Source organism: Sinocyclocheilus rhinocerous, unplaced genomic scaffold, assembly GCF_001515625.1.
Source record: "Sinocyclocheilus rhinocerous isolate Xijiao unplaced genomic scaffold, SAMN03320098_v1.1 scaffold1541, whole genome shotgun sequence".
NCBI lineage: Eukaryota > Metazoa > Chordata > Actinopteri > Cypriniformes > Cyprinidae > Sinocyclocheilus > Sinocyclocheilus rhinocerous.
In genome coordinates, this window is record NW_015666203.1 from 161,421 (window position 1) to 188,509 (window position 27,089).

The window sequence follows — 27,089 nt, forward strand, 5'->3', positions numbered from 1 at the left end:
CAAACAAACAAAAAAATCTGTCAGGACTTCTGTTGTTTGATATTCAAACATCACCCAATTATTTTCACAGTTTTTAGTGAATATTACCGAACATAGAAAGCTAAACCTGTCTTCTAAAACTCTTTTCTCAGAAGAAAAAATGTAAACGAGATGTATGAAAGTTGTTTCCATAAATGTTTTCATAGTCAGCTAAATATATCATTGGGACTTGGTGTGGTATTCTAACCTGTCAGGTGAACACTATGTAGTGCACTGTGTAGCAGACTTAAGAGGGCTTGATCAAAGGGTGCCTCTCTGCTGACTTATATATGTATGCTTGTGTTGTGAAGTGACAAACCAAAACCTGACGAAAATACTTGTCCGTGTTATTCTCGATTGGCGGTCACGTTCCAAGCAGAGATCTCCTCCGTTAAAAAGCACTTCACAGGGCGTCAATATCTTGCTCTCTTCCTCGACCCTCCCTTTTTAATAATTTCCAACCAGCATATGGAGTGTGGCTATGCTGATGGTCATGGCATTATGTATCTCAATGTTAATGGAGAAATTGCAAGCTCTGCGAAACAAAGCCTTTTAGTGCACATTAGTTTAGCTCTCACACTTGGGCCCTTGCGTGTTCCAGGCTCCTTCTACATCATCTGTTGAGGTTGTACTTTGTATTCCTTCTGAAAGGAGCCAGATGTTTCACACAGACCTGCCCTTCTCAGGTTATGCAGTTGTATGGAAACTTGTGTTAACAAGGCGTCTGCTTTTCTTTCACTTTGTCGGTGTGACCCCATATTAGTGTTCTTATTCCGCACTGTCGCCCCTTCGAGAATCTACTTGCTATGCAACTCAACATTATTGTTGTGGCCCTGTCCTTTTTCTTTTTCATACAATCACAATTGTCTTTTTTTAATTTACTTTGATGTGTCTTTCTCTTCATAGCTGTTTGAGACAGGTTTCATTGTAATTCAGACTGTTTCAGATGTTAAATCATTTGCAGAAAAAAGAAAAGAAAAAGAAAAACACCCTTTTGTAAATAGTACCATTAAAACAAATCAAACTCCATTCAGGTTGTACGTCTCATCACTGTGCTGTAACGATAAAACAACCAACCGTATTGATTTTCTGCCACATCTTCTACATTGGAGGCAAGCGTAGAAACTGATGCCTTGTTTGTGCTTGTGCTGCTCCTGACAACAGGGGAAAAGGATTTTCAATGCCTGGTGCAGACGTGTGAGAAATTGCATATTCGGCTATTAAGAAAATGGCAGGACTTGATTTTATCCATCAGGAGTTAATTAGATCATGAAGAGGTTACACAGGAGTATGGAGCCATACCTGAATGCTTCTTGCAAATAATTATGGAGTACCACAGGCTTTTTCACACCAAGTACAATAACTAAAACTATAAAGACTGAATTACTGTAATTCTATGAGAATATGGAAAGATAACACAGAGGAACGAAATCTTCGGAATCATTTTCAGAACGGTTTCTTTTTTTCTCTCCAGTTGATGTTTGATAAAACACTGACAGCCAATCAGAATCCACCACATTTAAAGCGGCAGATGAGCGCGCCAATGAAAGAAACTGAACGATATCTTGCGTTTGTGTGGACGCTAGGCTAATGTAATTATCATCATGGTTATCTTTGTTGTCGTTATTGGTGTAAACAGCTTTATTGCTACCAACTGAAACACTGCCAACACTAGTGAGAAGACTCTCTGACTGGGACATGGTCATGTTTTCCACATAGACTGTATAAAAACGGTTTTCCAATGGTAAGTTGTCTTTCTTCCTTTTTTAGACTTTTTGAGTAATATTTATGTTAAATGGACATTTAAATGGCTCTAACTTACTGACAATATTTTATGCTGTCAATGCTGTTTTACCTGAAAAATATCAATTTCAAAAATCGAAACTGCTTTTGATGTTACAAACCCTTAATGATACATCATCCTATATTACAAGAAATTACACATCTTTGCGAAATTTAATAGCTCCTGTTTGTCTTTATACTTGGGCCAAAATAAATTAGGCCTACTGAATTTTAGTTTAGACAAACAAGTTAAATTAAATTGAAATGTTTACTTAGGTTTACTCTTTTAAAATATTTTTTACTCTAATACTGGGTTGGGGATAAAACATTTAACACTTATATGTTATGTATAAATGTGTACACTGAAAAACAGATTTTTTTTTTTCTCCCCACAGAAGTTCATATTTTTGTCTCAAATTTGACGTATAGCCTACATTATTTAGGCCAGGATATACCCAGGCAGCTACATTGGGGAGCAAGGGGGTCTATTTTTGGCCTACTTTTTTGAAATGTTGAATGATGAACACAGTGAGACCAAAAATATGTATTAAGAAAGTGAACTGGGTCAGTTTTGATTTCATGTTCACTTTAACAAGGAATCCTTCATGCTAAATTTTCCTTCTAAGCCAGGGCTGTCCAAACTCGGTCCTGGAGGGCCGGTGTCCTGCAGAGTTTAGCTCCAACTTGCCTCAACACACCTGACTGGAAGTTTCTATGCCTAGTAAGAGCTTGTTTAGCTGGTTCAGGTGTGTTTAATTAGGGCTGGAGCTAACCAGGGCTGTCCAAACTCGGTCCTGGAGGGCCGGTGTCCTGCAAAGTTTAGCTCCAGCCCTAATTAAACACACCTGAACCAGCTAAACAAGCTCTTACTAGGCATAGAAACTTCCAGTCAGGTGTGTTGAGGCAAGTTGGAGCTAAACTCTGCAGGACACCGGCCCTCCAGGACCGAGTTTGGACAGCCCTGTTCTAAGCCCTTTGAATTCTGGTTTAAAGGGACAGTTCAGCCAAAAATGAAAATTCTGTCATCATTTACTCTCTCTCAAGTTGTTCCAAATCTGTATGAGTTTTTTTTCTTTAGCTGAACACAAAAGACATTTTGAAGAACGTTGGTAACAAAATAGTTCGGTAGCCATTGGTTTTTTGCCATACTGTAAAGGTCTATAAATGGCTACCAGCAACTGTTTGGTTACCAACATTCTTCAAAATATCTTCTTTTATATTCGGCAGAAGAAAGAAATTCCTACAGGTTTGGAAATTGAGGGTGAGTCAATGACAGAATTTTCATTTTTTTGTGAACTTTCCTTTTAAGCCAGTTAAGTCATAAAAACAAAAGTATCAGGCCATTAGCTTAATATCCTTTATTTCCAAATTCACATGTACATCAACAATAATCATTGTAAACCAGTTATTAATAAAACACACGAACAATATTGACAACCACAGTTCCCAAGCTAAAATGTACAACTGCAAAAATGGTGTATGGAGTCAATGTCAACAGGATGGCAAACTGCACCCAGAACCATGTCGCAGGTGTGCTATAGAGTGAGACATTTAAACCAAAGGACAGACTGACTTTCTTTCCCTCTTCCTGTCCGCTGAACACTCACTTCCCCTCTCATCACAACACCAAAACCGTAACAAGCAGCTTATCCCATATCCAAACTCTCCCGACCTTCCCAAAACCACCCTAGTCAGAAAACGTTCAGAAACTTGTTGCCAATTCATGTAAAAACTCAGCATGCAGATTAAAATGTTGCAGGCATGGTTTCTGAACTTCTCTGCTTATTTTTTTGAAGTCTCTTCAAGTCCTTATATAACCATACAGTCATAAACATACATTAAATATCTAATGGTAGTTACACGGCTCCATCTCCAACACAAAGAAACAGGGGTCGCCGTCTGAGTAGTGCTCTTTTCCACTACTATCTACATAGATTCCTAATAACATCAGCGATTATGGGATATACGCAAGTAGAGGCAACGCAGTATCTCGGGCTGCTTACATGAAATGCATGCAAGGAGCAAAAATCATGTGGAGTGGTTCGAAGCTCATTAAACATTCTGCGATAGTGCAGGGTCATTACATCATTGTTCAGTACAACAGAAGACCATTTTTTACATTTTACAGCTATAAAGTGGAAGCGGATGATGTGGTCACATGTGACAGATCGAAGTTGAACGGCATGCTTGTGCTCGAGCGACGCTTTCTGTGAAGAATACAATACTTGATATAGTTCATGTCGCCAGAAAATTTATAATACAGTGCGTGCCTGAAGAAGAACAGTTTGGCAATTCATCTCATAAATGATTTCTCAGCTAGAGCTGGATGTCGTAGCGAGAAATGAGAGGAACTGTTGGCAGTATTATGGAGGAAGTTTACAGGTGCATAGGTTGTTTTTCCACAAGATATTTCAAATAGCGTTCAGATTTCTCACATGCAACCTGTTTTTAATAAAACAGTAACACTTTACGATAACGTTAGTCAATGCAGGTTGAATCAAACAAAAAGAGCTATTTTTATTCCAGGTCAACTTATTTCCTGTTGTTCGTTGTTAGTAAATAAATGTTCAAATGCATTAGTATATGCAGAAATGAACATTTATCGAGATTAATAAATGCTGTAAAAGTATAGTTTATTGTTATTTCATGATACCTAATGCCAACAACCTGAACCTCATTGTAAAATGTTACCAATCAAACTGTCCAAAACAGCAGACATGTCCATCTTGGTTAAAACACATGGCTACAATTTTATGTTTATGTTAAAAAATATAAATGGAAGTTGAAATTTTCTGTTAGAGAACAAGCAAACAAACAAAAGGGAGGCGTTTTCAATGAAGCACTGACATAATTCAAACCAATAATTTAAGACTGCCCACAAAAAAAGTGTTTTCATTTTATAAACATCCCATATTCATCCACAGAATAATACTGTAAGAGACGTTTCCTCATTTTAGACGTGAAGTATAATCTCTGATCGACAGCACATACGAGAGATTGAAAAGAACTAAACAGCTTTCAGCTTTCTACACAAAGCTGCTATGCACCTCTTTCTTCACATAAGCCTAGCAAATCATTTCAAACACAAACTGTGGGGCTTTAAGTTTCTTTCTTTCTCAAAGTCAAGATACGATGCTCTAATTTTCATTTTAAGCACTGCTAAGCGGTTTATTCATAATCTCAATCTAATTTTAGCCTGATTTAAAAATGAGAACAATCCTCTCTGAAAGTAAAAATGGGTTCTGTATGAACTGGCCTAAATCCAGTAGTAACCAAAAAATGGCATGCATAAGGAAATATATAATGGTCAACAAAGCCATACAAATACATGAATGTAATTTTGTGCTACTAAATATAGTCAAGGGAGGTCGGTCGGAGGAAATTTCCAATTGCTAAAATTAAAAATTTCCACCGTGGGCACTGCCTTAAAGTGAAGGATGAGGCAAATTCATACATAATTCACAGTTCAAACAGCTTCATTGGCCTATAACAAATCTTAAGTATTACAAAATCGAACAGTGACTGCCAAAAGTTACTTGGCGTTGTTTTCTGGGCCACAAAATGACTTTCAGAGAGAGGTTAGAATACCATCAGGTATGCGGAAGAGAATGGGAAGGGATGGGGTTGTGGGGGCGTGGTTTGGTGGCGGTATGGTCCAATCACAAGCCCTGCTTGGCCAGCGATGCAGACACCTGGTCAGCGAGGGTGGAAAGCTGGGGCGGGCCTGCCATGTTGATGCTGCCAGAAGAGGAGACGGTGCTCAGGCCGTGTGGCGACTCCTCTAGAGACACGATTTCTGCGCCATGGTCGGTTCGCGCTTTGGCCTGCTCACGGAACATCAGTTTGTGCGACTCAATCTGGGAAAAGTAAATATATATGAACGAATGACCGCAAATGAAACCTCTGAGGTGAAATGGAGAGCGTCCAGCGTTGGTTTATGTTGGCTCAGAGCAGGCCTGAGATTCTTGGATGGAGATCCAAACCTAGTTCTGGACTGAATATCTAATGTAATGGTGCTATTTCTATAAACTATTTCCTAGGTGTATTTGAGTTTCTAATACTGAATAATTCTAGATGAGTATATTTGATTTAAGAGCCAGAATATTTATCGAGTACCCTCAAAATGCTGAATAATAATATGCTTAAATGATCAATGAATAAACAATTCATCAAACAATAAAAAAGGCATAAGATGGCATTAAAAGGGACAAAGGAGCAGAGAAAAAAAATCATAAGAAAATAAACGAAATATCAAGAACTTTTTTTTTTAACAAGGTGATTATTTTTGTCAGTTGCTTTTTTGTAATGATGATTTCACATCACTCTGTGCCAGTAGATGGCACCCAAGATGAATTTCACAAGATACTTGTGCAAGCGTACAATTACAAGCAATATACAATTTATTTTGAATTCATTCATATGAAACATTTTGTCTTTGTTCATCTGCCAATTTACACAATTTATTAAGTGATTTCTTATTTGCAAATGGATTTATCAAATGATGATGATGATTATTATTATTATTGTTGTTGCCATTTATTTATTGATTTAATTTAATATAGTTTTTTTATAGGCAAGACACTACAGGCAAAACCATTTTGTTTCATACACTGTTCAAAGAATTTGGCCTATTTTGCTTTTAAATGCTTATTTGTACGGTGGCCGAGAAGTGCAAAGCAAATCACAATTCTGAAAACAAAATAACAAATTACAAACACAAATGCAAGTCTAAAAAACAAAATAACAATTCAGAAAGCACAACAACAATTCAGAAAACATTATAACAAGTCAGAAAACACAATGACAAATTCGAAAACAAAATAACAAGTCAGAAAACACAACGACAAATCAGACAAACCGGAAAAGGTAGGTATAGTTTGAGACAGCGCCATTGGTTTGGGATTACTCACCGCTGACTGGACGAGACATCTGTCAATCAACGTATACAGGGAAGAACCAGCCGAAGAACAGCAGAGTCGTGGTAGAAAGTTCGGAGATGGTATTAAAGTAGCTCAGTTTAAATGTATTGTATGACTTGCCCTTACTCTGGAATAAAAAAATACGGGGTGTCTATTTACGTTTAGTTAAAAGTGGCTGTAAATCATTAGCTCCAGATGGATAAGTGCGTGCCCTTGGCTTTTTGACGCGATCGACCCGGGTTCGATCCCGCCTTTTGCCTAACTTTTTTTCCCTCCCTTTTCAAATCTCGTATTAGCAATGGATTCTATTTACACTAAGTGAAAATACCTATTTACACTGTTAAAATAGCAGGATTTCTACTATCAAGTATACTACTTGTTGCAAATAGTGGCAATTATCTGCACTTCAGTATTGTAGTACATTATAAAACAGTATGCAATAATAACGTATTGAGTGTAAATTATAATTTTAATTTTAATTATTAAATGGATGCCACCTTATTGGTACAATAAAGCCCTCCCTACACCTACCCTAACCGATACTTTATTTTCAACTTTTTGATTATTTCCTTAATTTTTATTGAAAATAAATGCCTTTACGATGGAGATTTGAAAATGGAGGGGAAAAAAGTTAGGCAAAAGCCGGGATCGAACCCGGGTCGATCGCGTCAAAAAGCCAAGGGCTCGCACTTATCCATCTGCGCCACTGAAGCTGATGATTTACAGCCACGAATCCATTGCTAACAGGAGATTTGAAAAGGGAGGAAAAAAAATTTCAGCAAAAGGCAGGATCGAACCCGGGTCGATTGCGTCAAAAAGCCAAGTGCACGCACTTATCCATCTGCGCCACTGGAGCTGATGATTTACAGCCACTTTTAACGAAATGTAAAGAGACACCCCATATTTTTTATTCCATAGTAAGGGCAATTCATACAATACATTGTTACGATAGGAAATTTACAAAATATCTTCATGGAACATGAACTTTACTTATATCCTAATGATTTTTGGCATAAAAGAAAAATTGATAATTTTGACCCATACAGTGTTTTTTTGGCTATTGCTACAAATATACCCCAGCGACTTGAAGGCTTGTTCACACTGGGACGAATATCGCACGCGATTATCGCCGACGTTTAACGCCTCGTGACTAAACAAAGGGCGCCAATGTGAGTGTGCACACCGACGCGCAAAATGCGAGGTGTAAAAAGCGTAATTTAAAAAAAAAAACGCATCGGGCTCGGTTTTTTGGTTTGACGCGCCGAGTTAAAAACTGGCCGACCAATGAGATTGGCGCTTTTGTTCACGTGATCTCGATAAGAGGAAGTTGTTATGGAGAGGAATTGCAGATCAAATAGGATTCGAGTATTATAGTATTTCTGTTTTTCATTAAGCGTCATCTAATGTCAGGGAGTGAATTTGCACGTTCACTCGGCTCATCGCCTGCGAAAATCGCTTGGGTATGAACACAAAAGACGCGTTAAAAAACGTCGGCGATAAGCGCGCGCGATAACGAGGCTTAAGACTAGTTTTGTGCTCCAGGGTCACATTTTATTACACGCACATCTATCTATCTATCTGTCTAGGCTTTTACAAAAGGGTTTGTTGATATATCATCCATCTAATATATATTGAACATTTTATTCTTCAAAACAAACAGAAAATTTAAACATAACATTTCAGAAAAATTGTAATCCAAAACAACTATTCACCTGTAGTGTCTCCAAATATATGACAGTAAAGTTCTAGATAGTTTGATGTGGATATCTCCCCCTCTTTGAATACTTACTGGAGTCCTCAATCTTTATCTGGGGGTTGCTGAGGAGGATGGGCTCTGGGGACATACTGGCAGATGAGAGGGTGGGGGTATCAGAGGGGTCTGGGGTGACGAAGCCCTCATCTCGGGGCGTATCTGCCCCTCTCCCCTTCTCTCTCTAGAAACGTAACCCAGGGTGGCCAATGGGTGGTGAAATGAACAACATGGTCAACCAAAACAGAAGGAAACACAAAATGATATGGGTTCAACAAAAAGGAAAATGATGGTAACACAAAACTAAATAAATAAATAAATATTCAAATTAACGATGAAATATGTAATGCTTATATTTTTTAAATCCCAGTTTAATATGCACAGATATTTCTAAGCAACACATTCACTCTGAAGCTCACGGAATCCAAACAAAGGACAATGAGATGAGATTTCAAAGAAGTTAAATTAGTTCAGGGGATTTATTTAAACCTGATCTTCTAAGAACCAAATGATTCAAACCCAGAGATCACCTGAGACAGATTTACACACGCATGGTTGTAAAATGATAAGGATTTATGAATGCTCCTATTTCACTTTAGGGTGGAGAGTGAATAATTGGAGTATCATATCCCATCAGTGGAGGACATGTCGTCTTACCCTCCTGCTGCCTCCTCCAGGTGTGTGTTTGATGTTTTCCATAGATCCCACCTTTGACTGAGCCTTGAATTCAACCTTCTCAGACCTGATCTCAATGTTTCCTCCACCTTGAAAAGGCAGGTGAAATTCCTCATGATTTAACTAAATTGAATGCATAATTATTTACATGCACTCAAAACGCTAAGTAAATCAAGTCCAAGGTTTGAGCTGTGTTTGCGTTTGGTATCTAAAATCCAAGGTGCATGATTTACCTGGTTTGTGGCGGATGTTGTCTTTCGATCCGCACTTTGCCTGCACATTGGTCAGATCAATCTTTTTGTGGAGGATTTGGACCTTTTCAGAACAAAGAACAAGGGTTTTTATTATTCTTCCAGGTAATTATATAAGATTCTGTTTAAACACACTTTCACAGATTTACACAAGAAAGAGAAAAAGCTGTAACACTTTAGTTTAGGGACAAATTCTCAGTATTAAATAGTTGTTTATTAGCATGCATATTGCTAGCATATTGGCTGCTTATTAGTACTGATATAAAGCACATATTAATGCCTTATTCTGCATGAGCATATATTAGAACCCTTAATCCTACCCCAAACCTAAATTGAACTACCTAAGAGTAGCTACACTTAGGCAAAAGTCATAGTTAAAGGCAGGGTATGTGATTTTTCAAAAACGCTTTAGAAAAAATAGTTCATTAGTATGAGAATTGGCTCCCAAAGTAAAGTGTGACCAAAGAAACTTGAGAAAATGCCAGACAGTCGCAAAAGTACAACTGGTCAGTAAACTTTTGAGTCCCCTGAACGCAAAACACCCTCTTGGTGGTTTAGTCGTCTCTGAGAATACCATTTTTAAAACCAATTTGCATTAATAGAGATGTAATCTAACCTCAAATGATGATGAACCACAACCCCTTCGTTATTTTAAAGTCTTCACTTTAGACCACAGATTGAGGAGACAACATGAGAACGGTACAATTGTGTACCATCCTTGCTCCCCAAAATAGAAGCGATGACCTCATAGCCACAGCTGTTGGGGGGGTTTTTCTGTATAAAAAGGCCTCAGTGTCTTCAGGGTGAGGTCAGCTCTCAGCTCTAGCCAACTGCTCACCACAAAGCAGCACTCGGCTGACCAGAGCGCTACAACAAGAGCCCTCTGTGCTAAAGAGCTGATGTCCTTCAACAGAAGATGAGAGCAACTCATCTTGAGTGCATAAGGATCTCTATGGATCAGCCGCTGGTACTTTTAATGAGTGTTCTGGCTGTCCTTAATGACAGGCCGGTTGGCATTAAGGGTTTGGATTTTAGTGGTGGTCAGGTCATCTGTTTTTGTAAGGAGACAGGCTTTCCTCAAAGTCAAGATCAGTCTTATAATTATATAGAAAATGGAAGTATGGGAGCTTTCTGTTTTGAGTGCAGTGGATTGCTCTGAATGTTCTTCCGAGTAAATGCTTAAACATATAAAGATTCACAATGAATTAATGTTACTGTTTTAGGAGGTTTTGCAAAAGAAAATACGAAAAGCTAACAAAAAATGCAGATTGAGGTGAAACAATTTAATAAACCACCACAAAACACAAAATGTACGAGATTTAGAGGGTGAGTGATCATAAAGTCCTAGCTAAGAAACCATTCAGTATTTACCCTGCATTAATATAAAACACAATACATCAGTACTATACCCATTTAATTGTAAATGCTCATTTGCCATATTTCTACATTTAGAATAAGTGATTTAGATAAATGTAATCTTTAAAAACACTAATGTTTTAATAAATAACACTGTTAAATGTAATCTTAAACAAATCTTAAAATCTTTCATATTGTACATTATGATGATGTGATGCCAAAATTCACTTTTAGCATTTAAAAGCACTGACTTTATATTTTATGCATTTTAAGCGATTGATCGGTTATTGGCCAAATTGGCAAATTAGTATCAGCCACAATTGTAATATCGGTGCATCCCTACTATTAAAGTCTCTTTAGTATGATTTTTGGTTAAACACCAACAAACGGGCCCCTGTTTACTCACTTTTCCACCTCCAGGTAAATGTTTGATATTATCTTTGGAACCACATCTAGACTGCACGCTACTTAAGTCCAACTTCTGATCGAGAATTTGAACCTAAAAGAGTGAACAGTTTGGGGAAGAGAAGGAGTTATCTGTATTTTTTAGCTCGGGACCAGAGAGGAACCCAGAGGAAAGTCTTAGGAAAGGCTTTTTAGACCATGAAAGTGCAGGTGTTTGTGACTTTGAGAGGGAAGATGGAACGGGGTGTTTCCACAAATGGTCATAACTTCAGGAAGAACCAAGACTGAAGGTGTTGAGTTCAACCCATAGTTACTCACATTGCCACCTCCCGGTACATGACTGATATTGTCTTTGGAGCCACATTTTGACTGGACATTACTAAAGTCCAACTTCTGATCCAGTATTTTTACCTGGAAAATCAAGTTGGGAAGAGCAGGAGTTACCTTTCTAATTATCTTAGAGACAGAAAGAACTGCCGGTGAATATGTGAACGATACAGCACAAGCATCAATTCACTAAAATAGCTTTGTTGTCTCCCACTCACTCTTGACTTCGGTTTCAATATTCAACAACTGAATTGTAAAGACCCTCTTTTACTGTTCAATATCAATTCAAAAGTGTGAGTAGTTGGTGACTGTGTAACAGACAGAACTACTACATTGAATGAGAGCGTTCACTTTTTACAAGGTTTCTACAAATGGTCATAACTTCAGGAAGAACCAAGACAGAGGGTGTTGAGTTCATCCCATAGTTACTCACACTGCCACCTCCCGGTACATGTTTCAAATTGTCTTTGGAGCCACAATTTGACTGGACATTACTGAAGTCCACCTTCTGATCGAGAATTTTTACCTGAAAGAGTGCAGAGATCACAAGGAAAAGAAGAGTTACCTTTTTTGGGTGAAGCCAAACCAGAAACCTTCTGATAGAACCTAAAAAGTACTTTTACTTATAACATCTGAAGTCATACAGTAATTTTAACTTCATGAGAAGCATCTGAGGAACATCTCAAGTCAGTAAAGGATGGCTGGAAGTTTGATTAGTCTTGATTTCCATCTATCAGTAGTAAAGTAATGAAAGAATAATGGTACATTTAGGAGTATATAATGTTTTACCCCAACGTAACTTACATTGCCACCTCCAGGTGTGTGTTTGATATTGTCTTTGGAGCCACACTTAGAAGGGACATTACTAACGTCCAACTTCTGATCAAAGATTTTTACCTGTTTAAAACCAATGTTCGGAAGTTTTCAATGAACAAAAATACCAAAATGGTTCCCGGATTCTCATGAAGCATAAAGACATTATAAAGTGCTTTCCCAAAATAGACTTGGAATGGCATATATTTTAGGTTGTATGCACAACTGGATAGTTACCATTCTTGGGAAATGTAACCATTACAATACCTAGAGATAATATATTAGTCAATTCTCACTGTACAGTATAATTCTTAGCTAATATTTGGCAAACAGTGACAGTTTGGTGATAATACTCACATTTCCACCTCCTGGCACATGCCTGAGGTTGCCTTTGGAGCCACACTTGGACTGAATATTACTGAAATCCACCTTCTGATCAAGAATTTGTACCTGTGAAAGGAAGAACATTGGGAGAGTTGACTTAAAAGCTAATTTTAGCGAATTAATTTCGGCTGAAATGACTTGCACAGCCAATCCGATTATACTTCAAAACTTAAGCTGCTGCCATTTAAGTGTTTAGGTTTTTTTATATATATAAATTTTATATATTTTTAAACTGCCAAAATGTTCCACATACTTCAACATAAAAATGTGATTTTAACTGGATCTCAAACGTAACTGCAAACAGAACATTCAAGTGAATCAACTCAAAAGATGAATTACCCGGCCGCCTCCAGGCTGGTGCCTCAAGTTGTCAGTGGAGCCGACTTTGGATCGTATGTTCTTCAGATCAGGGAGGGGGGCAGCGGCCGACAGTGATGTGGGTGAGCGGTTCTTCGGAGATTTAGGGGTCGAGCGAATCACTGCGACCTTCTTGATTTCATTTCCTGTGATTGGAGGCTTGCCACCCGCAGCCTTGCTGGCAGGGGATTTGGGAGTTCCGGGGCTGCTGTGCCCGCTGGTCTCCGGGGTCTTAGGAGAGTCTGGGAAACAGTATAGGGTTATGTACATGGCAATAATCTCATAATCAAATCTTCCATTCTTCAAAAATATATATAAGATTCCTTCCTAAAAACTCCTTTGTGAAAGAAACTCGATTACCTTTTCCATTTTTGGCAGCCGAAGTCATGGCAGGAATCTTTGTACCGGCAGCATGAGGTCTACTGCTACTAGGAGCCTAGAGATACACAGAAATATATAGAGCTGTCATTTTCTCAAATTATGCAAAAGCTGTAAAAATATTATTTAAGGACACAAATGCTATATTTGCCTGAACAAGACAAAGGAGTTTGCCATTTTTATTACAAAAATGTTTCCAGGATATGGATATTCGTCATTTTCACTAAATGACATTGTTAGCATTTCAAAATGGCAATTCTCTAGCAAGACATGTACGCCCACTGTTGAACATTACTGGACAAAAGCACTCATATTTTAAGAAGCATTCATAAAAAAAATAGGAAAATTCATTATTGGCCTAATAGCATGTTTGTCTGCTCAAACATACAGTTTGTTGAAAGCACATTCAGTAATTATGAACCCATCCACTGGAAGCACGATAACAGAGCTGCAGCTGAAGTTATGCAGTACAACCATTCTAATCATGCTGACTATTTTCAGCCGTCAGTGCTGATGCTGTATCCTAAATCAAAATTAACATCAAAGATGTGTGAATGAGATGTTGGTCAGTCAGTTGGAGGAGAGAAAATGTTGCCGTTAATCACAGCAGACAGTGAACAGACTGCCAGTAAAACAGGCGCAAAGTTAAAGCACTCTCCACAGAAGCTACAGGACACGGGGTCCGACACCAGCAGCTGTACTCACTCTTGGCCTGGATTCTTTGGGCCTAGAGCTGGTGGAAGACACTGAGGGAGATCTACTAGAGGAGGTCTTTTTCGGGATGGAGGAAGGTGTTTTATGGGAGGAGGGTCTGACTTTACTGTTTTTAGGGGTCTTTATATAAAGAGCAAAATAATAGATGGAGTACAAATAGCGACAGAAAGCAAAATAAAAGGCAGAAAATACTATAATGAAAGTGGAAGAGAACAGAAAGATTATGCCAAACAGCTATTAGCACTCACCCTCTTCTCAGCATCACCATTGGTCTTGGACTGAGCTGTGAAGGACCAAAAATGCACCAATATGAATACAACCAGTATATCGGAAATAGCATGTGAATAAATGTGTTGTTAAACCTAGTGAGCTGCCTAACCATTACTAAATCACTACTAAACCTCACAAGAGACTAATCTGTAACACTAGAGACTCAACTCACAATCGATTTCAAAGCGGTTTGATGTTAACATGTTCCTAATAAGTAGGGTGACCATACGGGCCATTTTTACGGGATGCACCCTTGCCAGGATTTCTATATTGCCTAAAATATCCAGGTTTTGGCTGTTAGCACTGTGCAGATCGATTGTTGTATGACATTATTTCACGAGAGCTATAGAGAGTAGAGCAGACGGCTCCTTATGCTTTCAAATTGCTCTCGCGGTACTTTGGTGTCATACAATGATCGGTGCGCAGCTTCAAGTCGAACGAACGAACAAACACGTGCGCGTATTTGCATCGCTTTGATCGTTCTCACCTTCTCAAGCGCGACGCGCCACGATTGGTCGATTATGTACAATACCTGCATGTTATTGGTCAAACTACTTTGGATGTTTTAGGCAATATAAAAATCATGGCCAGGACGTGTCCCGTATAAATGGCACATATGGCCACCCTACTAATAAGGCGACACAAATACATAGCACATACAATTACTGAATCAAATGGTTTTCGTTTATAATCAACATTTCTCTCACCTGGCCTGCCATCTTGGATTTAAAAGTTCATCGTAATGCATTTTTATATTGCCTTTTCCATGAAGGATATAAATAACGTTACTTTAGAATTAGAAAGCTTAAATAAAATGTCTACGGTAATGCATATATGCTTCTTTAAAATTCTTCCTCCGTACACTCTTAAAAATAAAGTTTCTTTATTGGCATCTACCAGGGCCGTCCAGGGGGGGCGGGTCACCAGTTGCACCCCCCTAAGGACGGCCCTGGCATCTACAGTTCCATCAAGTACCTTGAAAACGCATGGCATCTTTCCATTCCACAAAAGGTTCTTTATAATGGAAAAAGGTTCTTTATATTTTAAAATGTTCTTCACAGTAAGAAAAAGTGGTTCTTTTTAGAACAGTTGACCGAAAGGTTCTTTGGAGAACCAAAAATAATTCTTCTATGGCATCGCTGCGGAAAAAAAACCCTTTTATAAACAATTTTTAAGAGTGTAGGACCGGAATACCTTTGCTAAATTGACTACAGTAAGTTTGCTACATTTATTCCTGATCCTTTCGCTCATTTTCTTCAATTGCGAATTTTAACAGGATCTTATGTAATTCTATTGTTTTAAAGAAACAATTAGGAAATGTAAGCTGTAAATGAAAGTGAGGGGTCTGTTAAAGCAGCGCTGCACCAGAGGGTGTTATGAACACATGCAAGTAACACATTCATGCACACAGACATGCCAAACTGAATTCATTGACCCACGGCCAGCAAACATAGATTTCATCAATCGGCGCAAAACAGGCTGCAAGACCACCGGAGGGAACAAAAGAATGACAGAGTGAGACTGAGTGCCCAAAAAAGGACGACGTGTAGCAAACAATTGCAGGACAACAGATCGTTCTCCTCAGCACGCCGTTCATTTTGGAGGATGTTCGTTATAGACAGAAAGTGGTGCATAGCTAAGCGGCTCTGTAAAACATAGGTGGAGGCAAACCAAGGAAGAGACACTGCACTGGGATTCTGTGAGCTTATCTGCACAGACCTTTGAACTGAGCCACCGGCACCAGGGATTTTCTTGCCGGGGAGACGTGGACACCTTTTGGAGAGCCAATTGTGCTTGTAGAGGGAGAAGTGGCTTCTGCGATACCGCTGCGATCAACCCCTGATAACGTAGCATCGACTTTCTCCTGCACCTCTACCGTTGCTTCCATGTGTTCATGAGGTAGAGTTTTGGAAACACTATGTTCTTTGGTTTCAGAAGGTGCATATTCAGCGAGAGTCGTCTGAGCCCTGCTGGCCCACGCCGGAAGCGTTTCTTCTTCAACATGGCTCTCGTTGCCGTAAAAAGACAGTTCTTCCTCTTCCTGGAGGGTCTCGCTGTAAGGAGCCCTGGCTTCTGCAGTCCTCTCCCCGACGGATGTCAGGTCTTCCAGGGCAGCGCTGCGGACCAGGAAAGTCATAGGTGGCTCGTTCTCCAGAGACAGGCTCCTGGTGCGGTCTGGACTGACGGCTGTCCGCCGATGATGGGAATGGACCGGTCGTCCAGACCAGCTGCTTCTGAGGAGGTCTTCGTCCTGCTCTAGTATTCGCTGGGGGTCTACACGGCTCCAGTCCGAGTGTTGATCATAACCATCTGATGAAAACCCTGCTGCTAAAGCTGGAAACAAAGCCGCTTTTGCCTGTCACTAATGCACGTCCCATTCACCATGGACAGAGAGTGGACATAAAATTTACAGAAAGCAAAGACAACATCTATATCACTCTTCTCAAGGAAGCTGTCACATGATAAGGAGAGTCACAAAAACACTTGTGGTGACAACCATAGAGGAAAGACAACGGGCATAACAAACTGGTTTGCTGGCCTTTGCTAACATACAAAACAAACAGCTGTGATGGAACCGGACTTCACACTGAACACAGAAATATGAGCTGATAGGTACAATTGAAGAGCAAGATTGCTTGCAAAAAGTGTTTTTTAAAAATCTGACTTAAACATGAAGCATGTTGTTTTTGTGCCATAAACCTTGAGAAAAAAGAAGTACACTTTAGCATACTTTATTTAGTATTTATTATGGAAATGATATCCATTAAAAGTATATCTGTAATGTTTATTTTATGTTATTTACAATTAAATAAAAATATATTATAGTTTAAATTTATATATTAAATGCAAGAGTTCTTCTTGACCCACTAAATTAAATATTATTTCATAATTACTTCTACTGTCTTTGAAATATTGTTACTGACAAGCATTTATGATAACAAAAATATAGGCATATGTCATGTATTTGTGATTGCACTAAACTGCAACTTTTTTTTTTTTTAAATGCAACTTTTTATTGTAATTAAATATTTTACATGCGAGTCAAGACATCAAAATAAGTGTCTCTTTTAAGTATGTCAAAAAATGTACTTTAACACTTTTAATTTGAAATTATTACAAAATGTATTTAAGAGTCTTAAGAAACAATGTCATGAAAGTAGACTTTTTTTATTCTTATTATATAAGTACAGGTTTTTTTTAAATATACTTCAAAGATTTGAAGTACACTATAAGTGCACTTTCAAGTGCGCTTCTTTTTCACAAGGGTAGCAATTAACAAACAAACATGCCTCCCTTCTGCCATTGGCTGGTTAAAACAGAAACAGTTCCACCCCAAACTTAACTGTTTACTAAATAAACACAGCAACAGTGTTTGCACTGTGTTTTCACAACCAATGAATGCTTCTATACTATTTTTTTCTACATATTTAAGAGAAAAATGATTGGAGTCTGCTCTTTAAAAGCACCTAGTTGCTCCTGATTATTAAGATAAAATGGACATACGGTGTCTCTGTGAATTCACAAAACCAAATAACCAGTACAAGATACAGATCAGTGAGGTGAAGTACTACCAGACAAACAGTTAAATTAAAAAGAAAAGAAAAGAAAAAATCTACGAGATCATAATTAATGTTGCATAATGGCTATTCTACAAAGCATGACACTAATATGGTAGTTGTGAAAGAGATAAAAAATAGTACTTTACCTGCAGGTGCTGTTCCTCCAGCTTATTAATGATCAGGATATGTAGCAAACAGAGAGAAAAACATAAAAGACAACATTAGAGAATCACAAAGATGGACTATAAACACTATAACCTAGCGTGAAATCGCACCATCAATATACTACACTTCATTTTGAAATCACAAAAGCAACAAATACTTGCAATTATAAAACGGATAGTTCCGGTCCTTGATTCTGATTGGTTGAGCCAAGTTCGAAGCTGTTGTAAATTACTCTACAAACATACACCTTTGTTTACGTTTGTGTGTTGCTCAGCAACCACTCTGTTGCAACCATAACTGATTCTGGGGAACTACATTGATTGGTGGAAGAATAATGTTTTTATTAATATCATTACACTTTATTTATTGCTTTATTAAAGCATTGTGACCTGTGAGAGAAGGAGCTTTGGCTGAGATTCTTTTTTGGCACAAAGCATTCATTCCAGACTTGGCATAGCATCACATCTACCCTGGCAAAGGCAGCTGAGCTCTCTGAGGTCTTTGTGACTAATCACATGGGAACTAAACTGAGAATGGCGCTGGAGTCTCCCTCGAGTTTGTTTTGATTTAAAAGCCTGAAACCTGTCAGCATGCCTCAGCAGTGATCTCAAAATCAAATTGTGTGCTTGCAGACATACATATTACCTTACACTTTACAAATCACCCCATTGTAAGCGTAACATAAAAAGGATTTCAAAGCAAGAAATGGCAATTTGAAACAACTGCACCCAAGATGGCATTCTTGTTACCAGTAGGCTCAAACAGAAGCAAATGCATCCTGCAGGCTTTAAATATGCAACGAATCAGAAAAAAACGCTGTAGAAAATGAGAAGCATTAGGATGTAAGGCACAAAGGCATCCACATAAATTAAAGCACAAAAGGGCAGTCAAGCAAAGCATGTCAGTCAAAAGAGGCAGCAGTCGATGGAGCAGAAGATCCATACCACTCGCCATTTCCACTAGAGGCTGGCACTGATCCTCTTTCTCTTCCTGTCTTGAATCCTGGGGGCTCTCTATAAAACAGTCATTTGAACGGTTTACACACCAAGCTACTAAAGGAATTCCAGGTTTACTTGTGAAAGTGAAGCTGCTGCTAAAGTCAAAAAGCAAGCCAGAAATGAAAGGTTTAGCTTCACAGCTCAGCTGCAGTGAGACTTTAGTTGGGTTCCAAAGTGCTCTGCTGAAAGAAAAGAACTGGATGGTAAACTCACACGAGCACTATGACAAAATAAATTAAAAAGGAGAAAAGCGCATTGCAAACAACCAGAAATGATGGCAGCCTGGTCTTGAAACGCTGTATATTTATCAAGGCATAGTTAGTAAAAGCCATTACATTACATAAAAATAAATACTTAAAAAAAAAAACTTGGTTAACTTTGTGCTTAATAAAAAAAGGCAATTTGAAAGGGAAAGGGAAGACAAAATGCATTTCAAAGCATCTTTATTATAAGTGCAGCAATGCATACCACATTGCTTCTCCTCAGCAGAGGAGGTGCCTTCAGCATTACTGTGCTCATCATCCACCCGTTCTTCTGAAAACTCCTCTGTGAGAGAGAATGGTGGTTAAAAAACACATAAGGCACAACTAATGTGGAGTTATCAGTTGTTCGGGAAAATCAGTATTCATAGAGACATGTTTAAAATCTGTTAAGGTTTTTCAATTTGACAGTATTCGTCTTAATTGGCAAAAACAACAAGTTTACACAGGTAACAAGACATTTTTTGTTTTGGTTTGTAAAACAATAATAAAAACAAAATTTTTAATTTAATTTAATTATTTTGAAAAGTATTACGTTTTTCAAGAAATTAATGTCAAACAGCTGGAGCAATCAGTCACACTGTACTGTGACCTCTATGCGACCTCAGTATTTCCCTGCAACCGGGTCTCTGAACTTGGTAGGGGAAAAAAAGTAATTAATTCAGTTGTTGTAAGGACACCTGTAAATTTAAAAACACACTGCTAATTTTACTGTCCAATAAAATATAAGAGGAGAAACAGAGGCCATTTGAATGTACTGGCATAAAAGCAACAACCTGCAGTGTTGAAAAGTAACTGCTTATTGAACTAACAAGAAACATTGTACAAAACATCCAAAATACATTTTGCCCATTCAGCTTTACAAAAAAAACACAGTATAAATCAGAGGTGCGGAACCTTTTACTATGGGTGCTGTGGGCCAAAAGTAAAAGCTGCGTTACATCCAACTATTTCATAATAAAATGTACAGTGTAAACATGAAGATATGAATTAGAAATGAAGATATGATTAATTGGCATGGCGGGCCAAATTAAAGGTCATCATGGGTCAGCACTGGCCTGCAGGCCCTGGTTTGGGCTTCTCTGGTTTTCAAAAATACATACTTCAAAAAGTAGACTGCATTAAACACTGAATCACATGCACCTCCTCAAAACTAGGGGCATTCTGCTTTGCTAAATGTTACTGTTTGAGTCTATTGCATTTTTGTTGGTGTAATCATACTATTCTTATTTCTTTGACAATGTAGTATGCGCAAGTAAGTCCATTTTGATATTATTTAAGCAGACTTCTAGAAGTTAAACATTTTTACACAAAACTGAATTAACTGCTAAAAAAATCCAGGATGATAGCTGATGACAAAGGGATCATATGGATCACAATAAAAAAATTTTTTTTAAATGTGCAATACTTTGAATTCTGAAAAAAACAAGCAAAACATGTCAACAAGTTTAAAAACACCAGTAAAATTTTTTTTACACTATAGTTCCTTTCCAGATGAAACAAAAGGGGGTTTCACACATACAACCCTTTCTGGAAAATCACCTGTAAATGACCACTTAAGAGATCATGTATGAACAGGACCTTTTGAGAAATACTGTTAAATTCGATCTAGAAATTTCCTGAATGAAAAGTTGTAACTTTGCTGGTAAAATTGCCATTCTGATGGAAATGATGCAATTACTCTGCACTGTGTACAATAAAGGCTGGTTCACACAAAACGCTAGTCTATTGCATTTTTGTTGGTGTAAGCATACTATTCTTATTTCTTTGACAATGTAGTATGCGCAAGTAAGTCCATTTTGATATTATTTAAGCAGACTTCTAGAAGTTAAAACATTTTTACACAAAACTGAATTAACTGCTAAAAAAATCCAGGATGATAGCTGATGACAAAGGGATCATATGGATCACAATAAAAAAATTTTTTTTAAATGTGCAATACTTTGAATTCTGAAAAAAACAAGCAAAACATGTCAACAAGTTTAAAAACACCAGTAAAATTTTTTTTACACTATAGTTCCTTTCCAGATGAAACAAAAGGGGGTTTCACACATACAACCCTTTCTGGAAAATCACCTGTAAATGACCACTTAAGAGATCATGTATGAACAGGACCTTTTGAGAAATACTGTTAAATTCGATCTAGAAATTTCCTGAATGAAAAGTTGTAACTTTGCTGGTAAAATTGCCATTCTGATGGAAATGATGCAATTACTCTGCACTGTGTACAATAAAGGCTGGTTCACACAAAACGCTTTTTTTTTGTTCCACTGCGCTGCTTTTAATTGTTTTTCTATGTAAACAAGCACTAGATGGACATCTTTGACCATTGCACCACATCTCACTGGTTTTTCAGCATCTTGCTCATGAACGTTGAGTCATTTAGGGTTTTAGTCACTTGGAAGTAAAAAAATACTGCCAAATAGTGAAACTACTTCCTACTCATCGTGTGAATGGTATCTTAATGGTATGTTAAGCGTTTGATTGTGTGAAAGCAGCTGTTTAATACTGTGCTTCTAGAGCCACTACTAGCTTTACTATCTCTAACATACTCACTCTCTGCTGTGCCATTGCAGTATCTGCCATTTATTGGTGGCAGATGCTCTGAGTAGTGTTTCCTCCTTGTGTGTGGCATTACAGGAAGAGCAAAAGGGGAGAAAGTGTGCACTAGTGAAGGCTGTAAACTAGGGAAATATAAGCCACGCGCTAAAGAATGCAGGGGGTCAGAGAGGAAAAAGAGAGAGTGTTATGGTCCCATTTATGGCATGTGAATACATACAACACAACGGAAGACTCTGTGGCAAGCTGGCACCTTCACAAAAGACTGTCAGTCAATACCGCCACTGTGTTTGTTCCTTCCTTCCATACACATGCTTGGAGTTCAGCGATTGGCTGTGGTTTTAAATAAGTGACTACATTTACAAAACGTTCTCCAAAAAAAAAAAAAAAAAGACAGATTTTCCGAGAACTATATTGCAATATCATTCGTTTAAAGGAATAGTTCACCCAAAAATAAAAAATATTGTCTGAAAATCCCTCAGGTCCATTGTGGGTCACCCTCAGGTCATCTCAGTTTATTCACTTGCTCACCAATGGATCCTCTGCAGTGAATGGGTGCCGTCAGAATGAGAGTCCAAACAGCTGATAAAAACATCACAATAATCCACAAGTAATCCACACCACTCCAGTCTATCAATTAACATCCTGTGAAATGAAAAGCTGCACGTTTGTGAAAAACAAATCCAGCATTAATGCATTTTTACTGTTGTTTCTGCAACAATACCCATAATCAATAATAATGCTTCCTCCAGTGACCAAGTCTATCCCCTGTTGTCTTCTCACATCAAAATCCATCCACATGTTTGTTTAGAGCTGTTTTGGCTTGTAAACGGTGCTTGATCTGTGCATATTTCTCTCCTGATTCAGACAAGATTTTTTTCCCTGGAGAAAGCAACATTATGGATAGAGTGGTGTGGATTACTTGTGGATTATTGTGATGTTTTTATCAGCTGTTTGGACTCTCATTCTGACGGCACCCATTCACTGCAGAGGATCCATTAGTGAGCAAGTGATGTAATGCTAAATTTCCCCAAATCTGTTCTGATGAAGAAACAAACTCATCTACATCTTGGATGGCATGAAGGTGAGTATAGCAATTTTTTTTATTTTGGGGTGAACTATTGCTTTAAGAAACTATAATCTAGTTTTGATTACACTATATGCTAGAACGACTGAAGCAATCACAGTAAAGAATGCCAGATGAAGTCAAGAGTTACTGAATAAGACAACTGTTTATACTTTTGGTGGAGCAGTGAATGAAGGGTTTTCAAATTCGCTCAATGTCCATCGATTGTGCATACCTTCCCCTTTGTACACTGTTGCCTTACATTTTCTGTAACCCAACTGAGAACCAATTTCATTACTGTGTGCTTTTCAAAAGGCTAATGGTCTGCAAAAAAAACAACAACAAAAAACACAAAACCTCACACACATGCAGAAGAAAGCAGGGTGTGTAATGGCATTGAATTAGTACCAACGTCCTGAGAGGAGGGTGACCCACATGCCTGGATTACAGCGCGACGCAGCTGCAAAGCCTGGATTGAGGGCCCAGTCAAGCATAGCCTTGTGGTTTATGTAAAGGAATTAAAACACAAGGCTGTATCAAAGAGCTGCTGCCACTGCGGCCACCTTCATCACTAAAATATGTATAAAGATCATACGCCTTGCAATGTCTTTGATCATTTGATACGTTTAATTTGCTCATGACGGGAGGAAACACACGTTAGCGGTCATGCTAATTGATGCTCAGAGGGATAACACATATGCGTGTATGCCGTATCACGGTGAATTCATGTGCTAATGAAGTCATTAATATAATCTCATTATTTAGTAGGCACATGTGCAAATGTTTCTCTGGTGTATTATACAGAACAGCATTGTCTGATAATATCGTCCTCTGGCAGCCAAGATATATCTGATTTTGCCTGTCATAACATTGCCCTTGTAATATTTAATAGTGTGCACTACATGTAAATAGATACTATTTATGATTATTTCATCCTTATTGGCTGTGGATCTTTTACACACTCTAAGAACAAATATTTTGGCTCAACAACACTGAAAAATAACGCAATAGTTTGCACCAATCTTTTTGAGTTATGACAACTTTCAACCCGATCTCACGGCAATTCGTACATTTTTTGACAAGGTGGCTAATTCGTAAGAATTCCTACAACCTCACTCTTATGAAAAATCATACGTATTTTACGAGGTGGTAAATTCATACACCTTACCCTGCCCCTAAACTTAACCGTCACAGAAATCGTATGAGTGAGGTCGTGCAAATTTGTACGAATTAGCCACCTCAACCAACAAACTACATTGTACAACTACAATGAATTGTAGCATAAACTAGCACCATAAACATTTTAAGTAATCAACTTCAACAATTTTGTAAGTTGTTCCAACAAATTTAAGCATAATTGAGTGGTGGCCATGGAACCAACTAATCTTATCTATTTAAATTAAAATTAACAGCTAACACATCACAAGCTAACTTTTGCAAAAAATGTTAAATATTTGAGCTCATATGGCTCATACGTAGCCTTTCACAACTTAAACGAAAGCACAACTTTTCAGCATAATGGTAACAACAAAAACGTCATAACAGAAACTCTTTTAAATGTCAAACATTCAAACACATCAGCAATACACAATAACAGGTCTTTCCATTCACTAAAAAAACACATAAAATACCAATTCAACATTTATTCTTCTTATCGAGTTCTATGCAAAGCATGATGAAAACTAGAAATCTACTGCCCAATTCTCAAAGCTATCGAGGCAATTTCATCAAGTTACTAAAAAAATTTAAAAAATTTTTTTTAAAAGGTTGAATTAAATAAATAAATGCATGTTTGAAAGTTACGATTTTAATTTATTTAAAGGGACAGTTCACCCAAAAATGAAAATTTTGTCATCATTTACTCTTATATTGTTTCAAACCTGTGTGGGTTTCTTTCTTATTTCAAATACAAAAGAGATTTTGAATTTTGAAGAATCAAACAGTTAATGGTCCTCATTGACTTCCCTAGTAGAAATACTATGGAAGTCAATGGGGACCATAAACTGTTTGATTACCAGCACTCTTCAAAATACCTTCATTTATGTTCAACATAAAGAAACTCATACAGGTTTGGAACAACACGAGGGTGAGTAAACGATGAAAAAAAAATTATTTTTGGGTGAACTATTCCTTTAAGTTGTGGTAGAAGGTCCGCTGCATTTGTAGACCATATTCCATATCAGTATGTAAACTTGTCCTTCAACTACATGTGAATGCTGTCATGAAACACACACACCCTGTTCACACTGCAGAGCTTGTTTAATAGTTCTGACTAATCAGTTAATCAGTATGTGTGTGTATTTATTTGGACTGGCTGTGACACAACCAACCTGTTTTCCTACAGAAGCGAGCTCACCTTTCATTGGACAGTCCCCTGGTCTCACGAGCCCCACCGCAATTCCATTCTCCTTATGGAATTGGTTTCCATGGTGATGATCATTGATGGTCATTCCAGAAAGGGAGGTTGCCATGGTATCGCCAGAGTTGTTGTGAGCTGTGTGGCTATTGGGCGAGGAACTGAATAAATCGTGCTGCTGGTCCATAGCAAGTCCAAATGAGGATACTGAAGGGGGAGGGGAGGACGGAGGGTAAAGGTAAGAGAGAAAAGAGCGAGAAGGGTGTAAAAAGAAAGAAAGAAGGGAAAATAAAAGGAATAAGTTAGTGGATGTACAAGAGAAAAGCAGTTCAAAAAGCTTTTGCCTGGGACTGATTGTTTTGCTCTGATTCCTTGTGCCAAAATTATGGTGGACCAGTAGTGCACAACACAACAAAATTTCCACAACATAACGAAATCGCCACAGTACAACAGAAATAAGCCGGAACACAACAAAATTAGCTAAACACAATGAAATTAGCACAATACAATGGAAACAAGTCGCAACACAAAGGAAACAAGCTATAACACAATGGAAACAAGCTACAACACAACGGAAACAAGTCAAGCCACAGCACAACGGAAACAAGTCACAACACAATGAAATTAGCACAACACAACGGAAATAAGCTGCAACACAATGGAAACAAGTCGCAACACAACGAAATTAGTCCTATGTGTTGTGATGTGACGATTTTGTTGTGTTGTGGAGATTTTGTTGTGTTGTGCACTACTAGGCCACCGTTCAAAATGGCTTTTCAGTGCTGACAGAAGAAAAAATTCCGTGAAAAAATTCAGTTTGAAAATCCATAATCCATTATCAGAAACCTCAGAAACAACTGTCAAACCAACCATATGACTTCGGTGAGTCAACAGTAGAGGTGTCTATCAACTTTTCGAAGGACAGTGTGGGTTGAATCAATATCCAATCGGCAGGATCCGTCTCTTCACACAGGGCTGTCACAAGCTCAATGTAAACAGAGCCAGAGTGCCGGTGTGAACCTGGATATTTATACTGCCAAACATGCCGGTCTAGCTTAAGGTTACTGCCATGCGGCCTAAAATAGTGCAGTCAAGCCAACATGTCCCTATGCACCTCCTGCAAGCCTTTCTGTAGTCACTTTATTAAACCATTGTATCGCACAACGTAACACAGTGCACTTGCAAAACTGCTTTGGTATGTTCTTATTTGCAAGATGAAAGACTCACGCCTTATATGACGACAGAATGTAATTAACAATCGAATTGTCAAATTACAGAAAACATCCTTTTTTCCACTGACCGCAATAGTTTGGACACTCCCGCTTTAGAGCTATGAGGTGTTAGAAATTCAAATATTCGCTCATGACTACATAATCATTTTGTAATACTATAATCGCTAATATTGAAAATCCATCTTGTTAGTGGTACTTGTTATTAGGATATTTAGTTAGCTACCCAGCCCAAAGCAGATTATACATGTTGGATATTTCACAGCCATCCTGATGCACTATTCATCCTACATGCAAACACACACTCATTACACAGCGCCCAGCCCTCCAGACATCCTGACAGCTCATTCTGACGTGTGTGCTTGTAGCACTTAGAAACAGTGTTTTTTTTTCTAGAGCAATGGGGATGACTTTTCAACACACACACAAAAATACAGTAAAAACGGTAATATTGTGAAATATTATTACAATTTAAAATAACAGCTTTCTATTTTAAT

General features: G+C 38.0%; 1 protein-coding gene across 6 annotated transcripts in view; it reads right to left on the reverse strand.

Moving 5' to 3' along the window:
- Positions 1-3,143: 3,143 nt before the first annotated feature.
- LOC107732173 (microtubule-associated protein tau-like) overlaps positions 3,144-27,089 on the reverse strand; it is a 30,711-nt gene continuing 6,765 nt past the window's right edge. The window contains exons 1-13 of one of the 6 annotated variants that reach the window (XM_016543444.1): positions 26,234-26,329; positions 25,364-25,570; positions 21,939-22,088; positions 18,106-18,126; positions 14,378-14,412; positions 13,398-13,473; positions 13,020-13,279; positions 12,654-12,746; positions 11,917-12,009; positions 11,158-11,250; positions 9,378-9,459; positions 9,127-9,233; positions 3,144-5,657 (exon numbers count right to left, since the gene is read on the reverse strand). In XM_016543444.1, the coding sequence (XP_016398930.1) occupies positions 5,460-5,657; positions 9,127-9,233; positions 9,378-9,459; positions 11,158-11,250; positions 11,917-12,009; positions 12,654-12,746; positions 13,020-13,279; positions 13,398-13,473; positions 14,378-14,412; positions 18,106-18,126; positions 21,939-22,088; positions 25,364-25,550 (1,395 nt within the window). In that variant the 5' untranslated portion in view covers positions 25,551-25,570; positions 26,234-26,329 and the 3' untranslated portion in view covers positions 3,144-5,459. Of the gene's footprint in view, positions 5,658-8,508; positions 8,654-9,126; positions 9,234-9,377; positions 9,460-11,157; positions 11,251-11,916; positions 12,010-12,653; positions 12,747-13,019; positions 13,280-13,397; positions 13,474-14,377; positions 14,413-16,118; positions 16,847-18,105; positions 18,127-19,068; positions 19,138-21,938; positions 22,089-25,363; positions 25,571-26,233; positions 26,330-27,089 lie in introns of those variants that run through there. The other 5 variants (XM_016543448.1, XM_016543443.1, XM_016543447.1 and 2 more) reach the window with 5 other exon arrangements.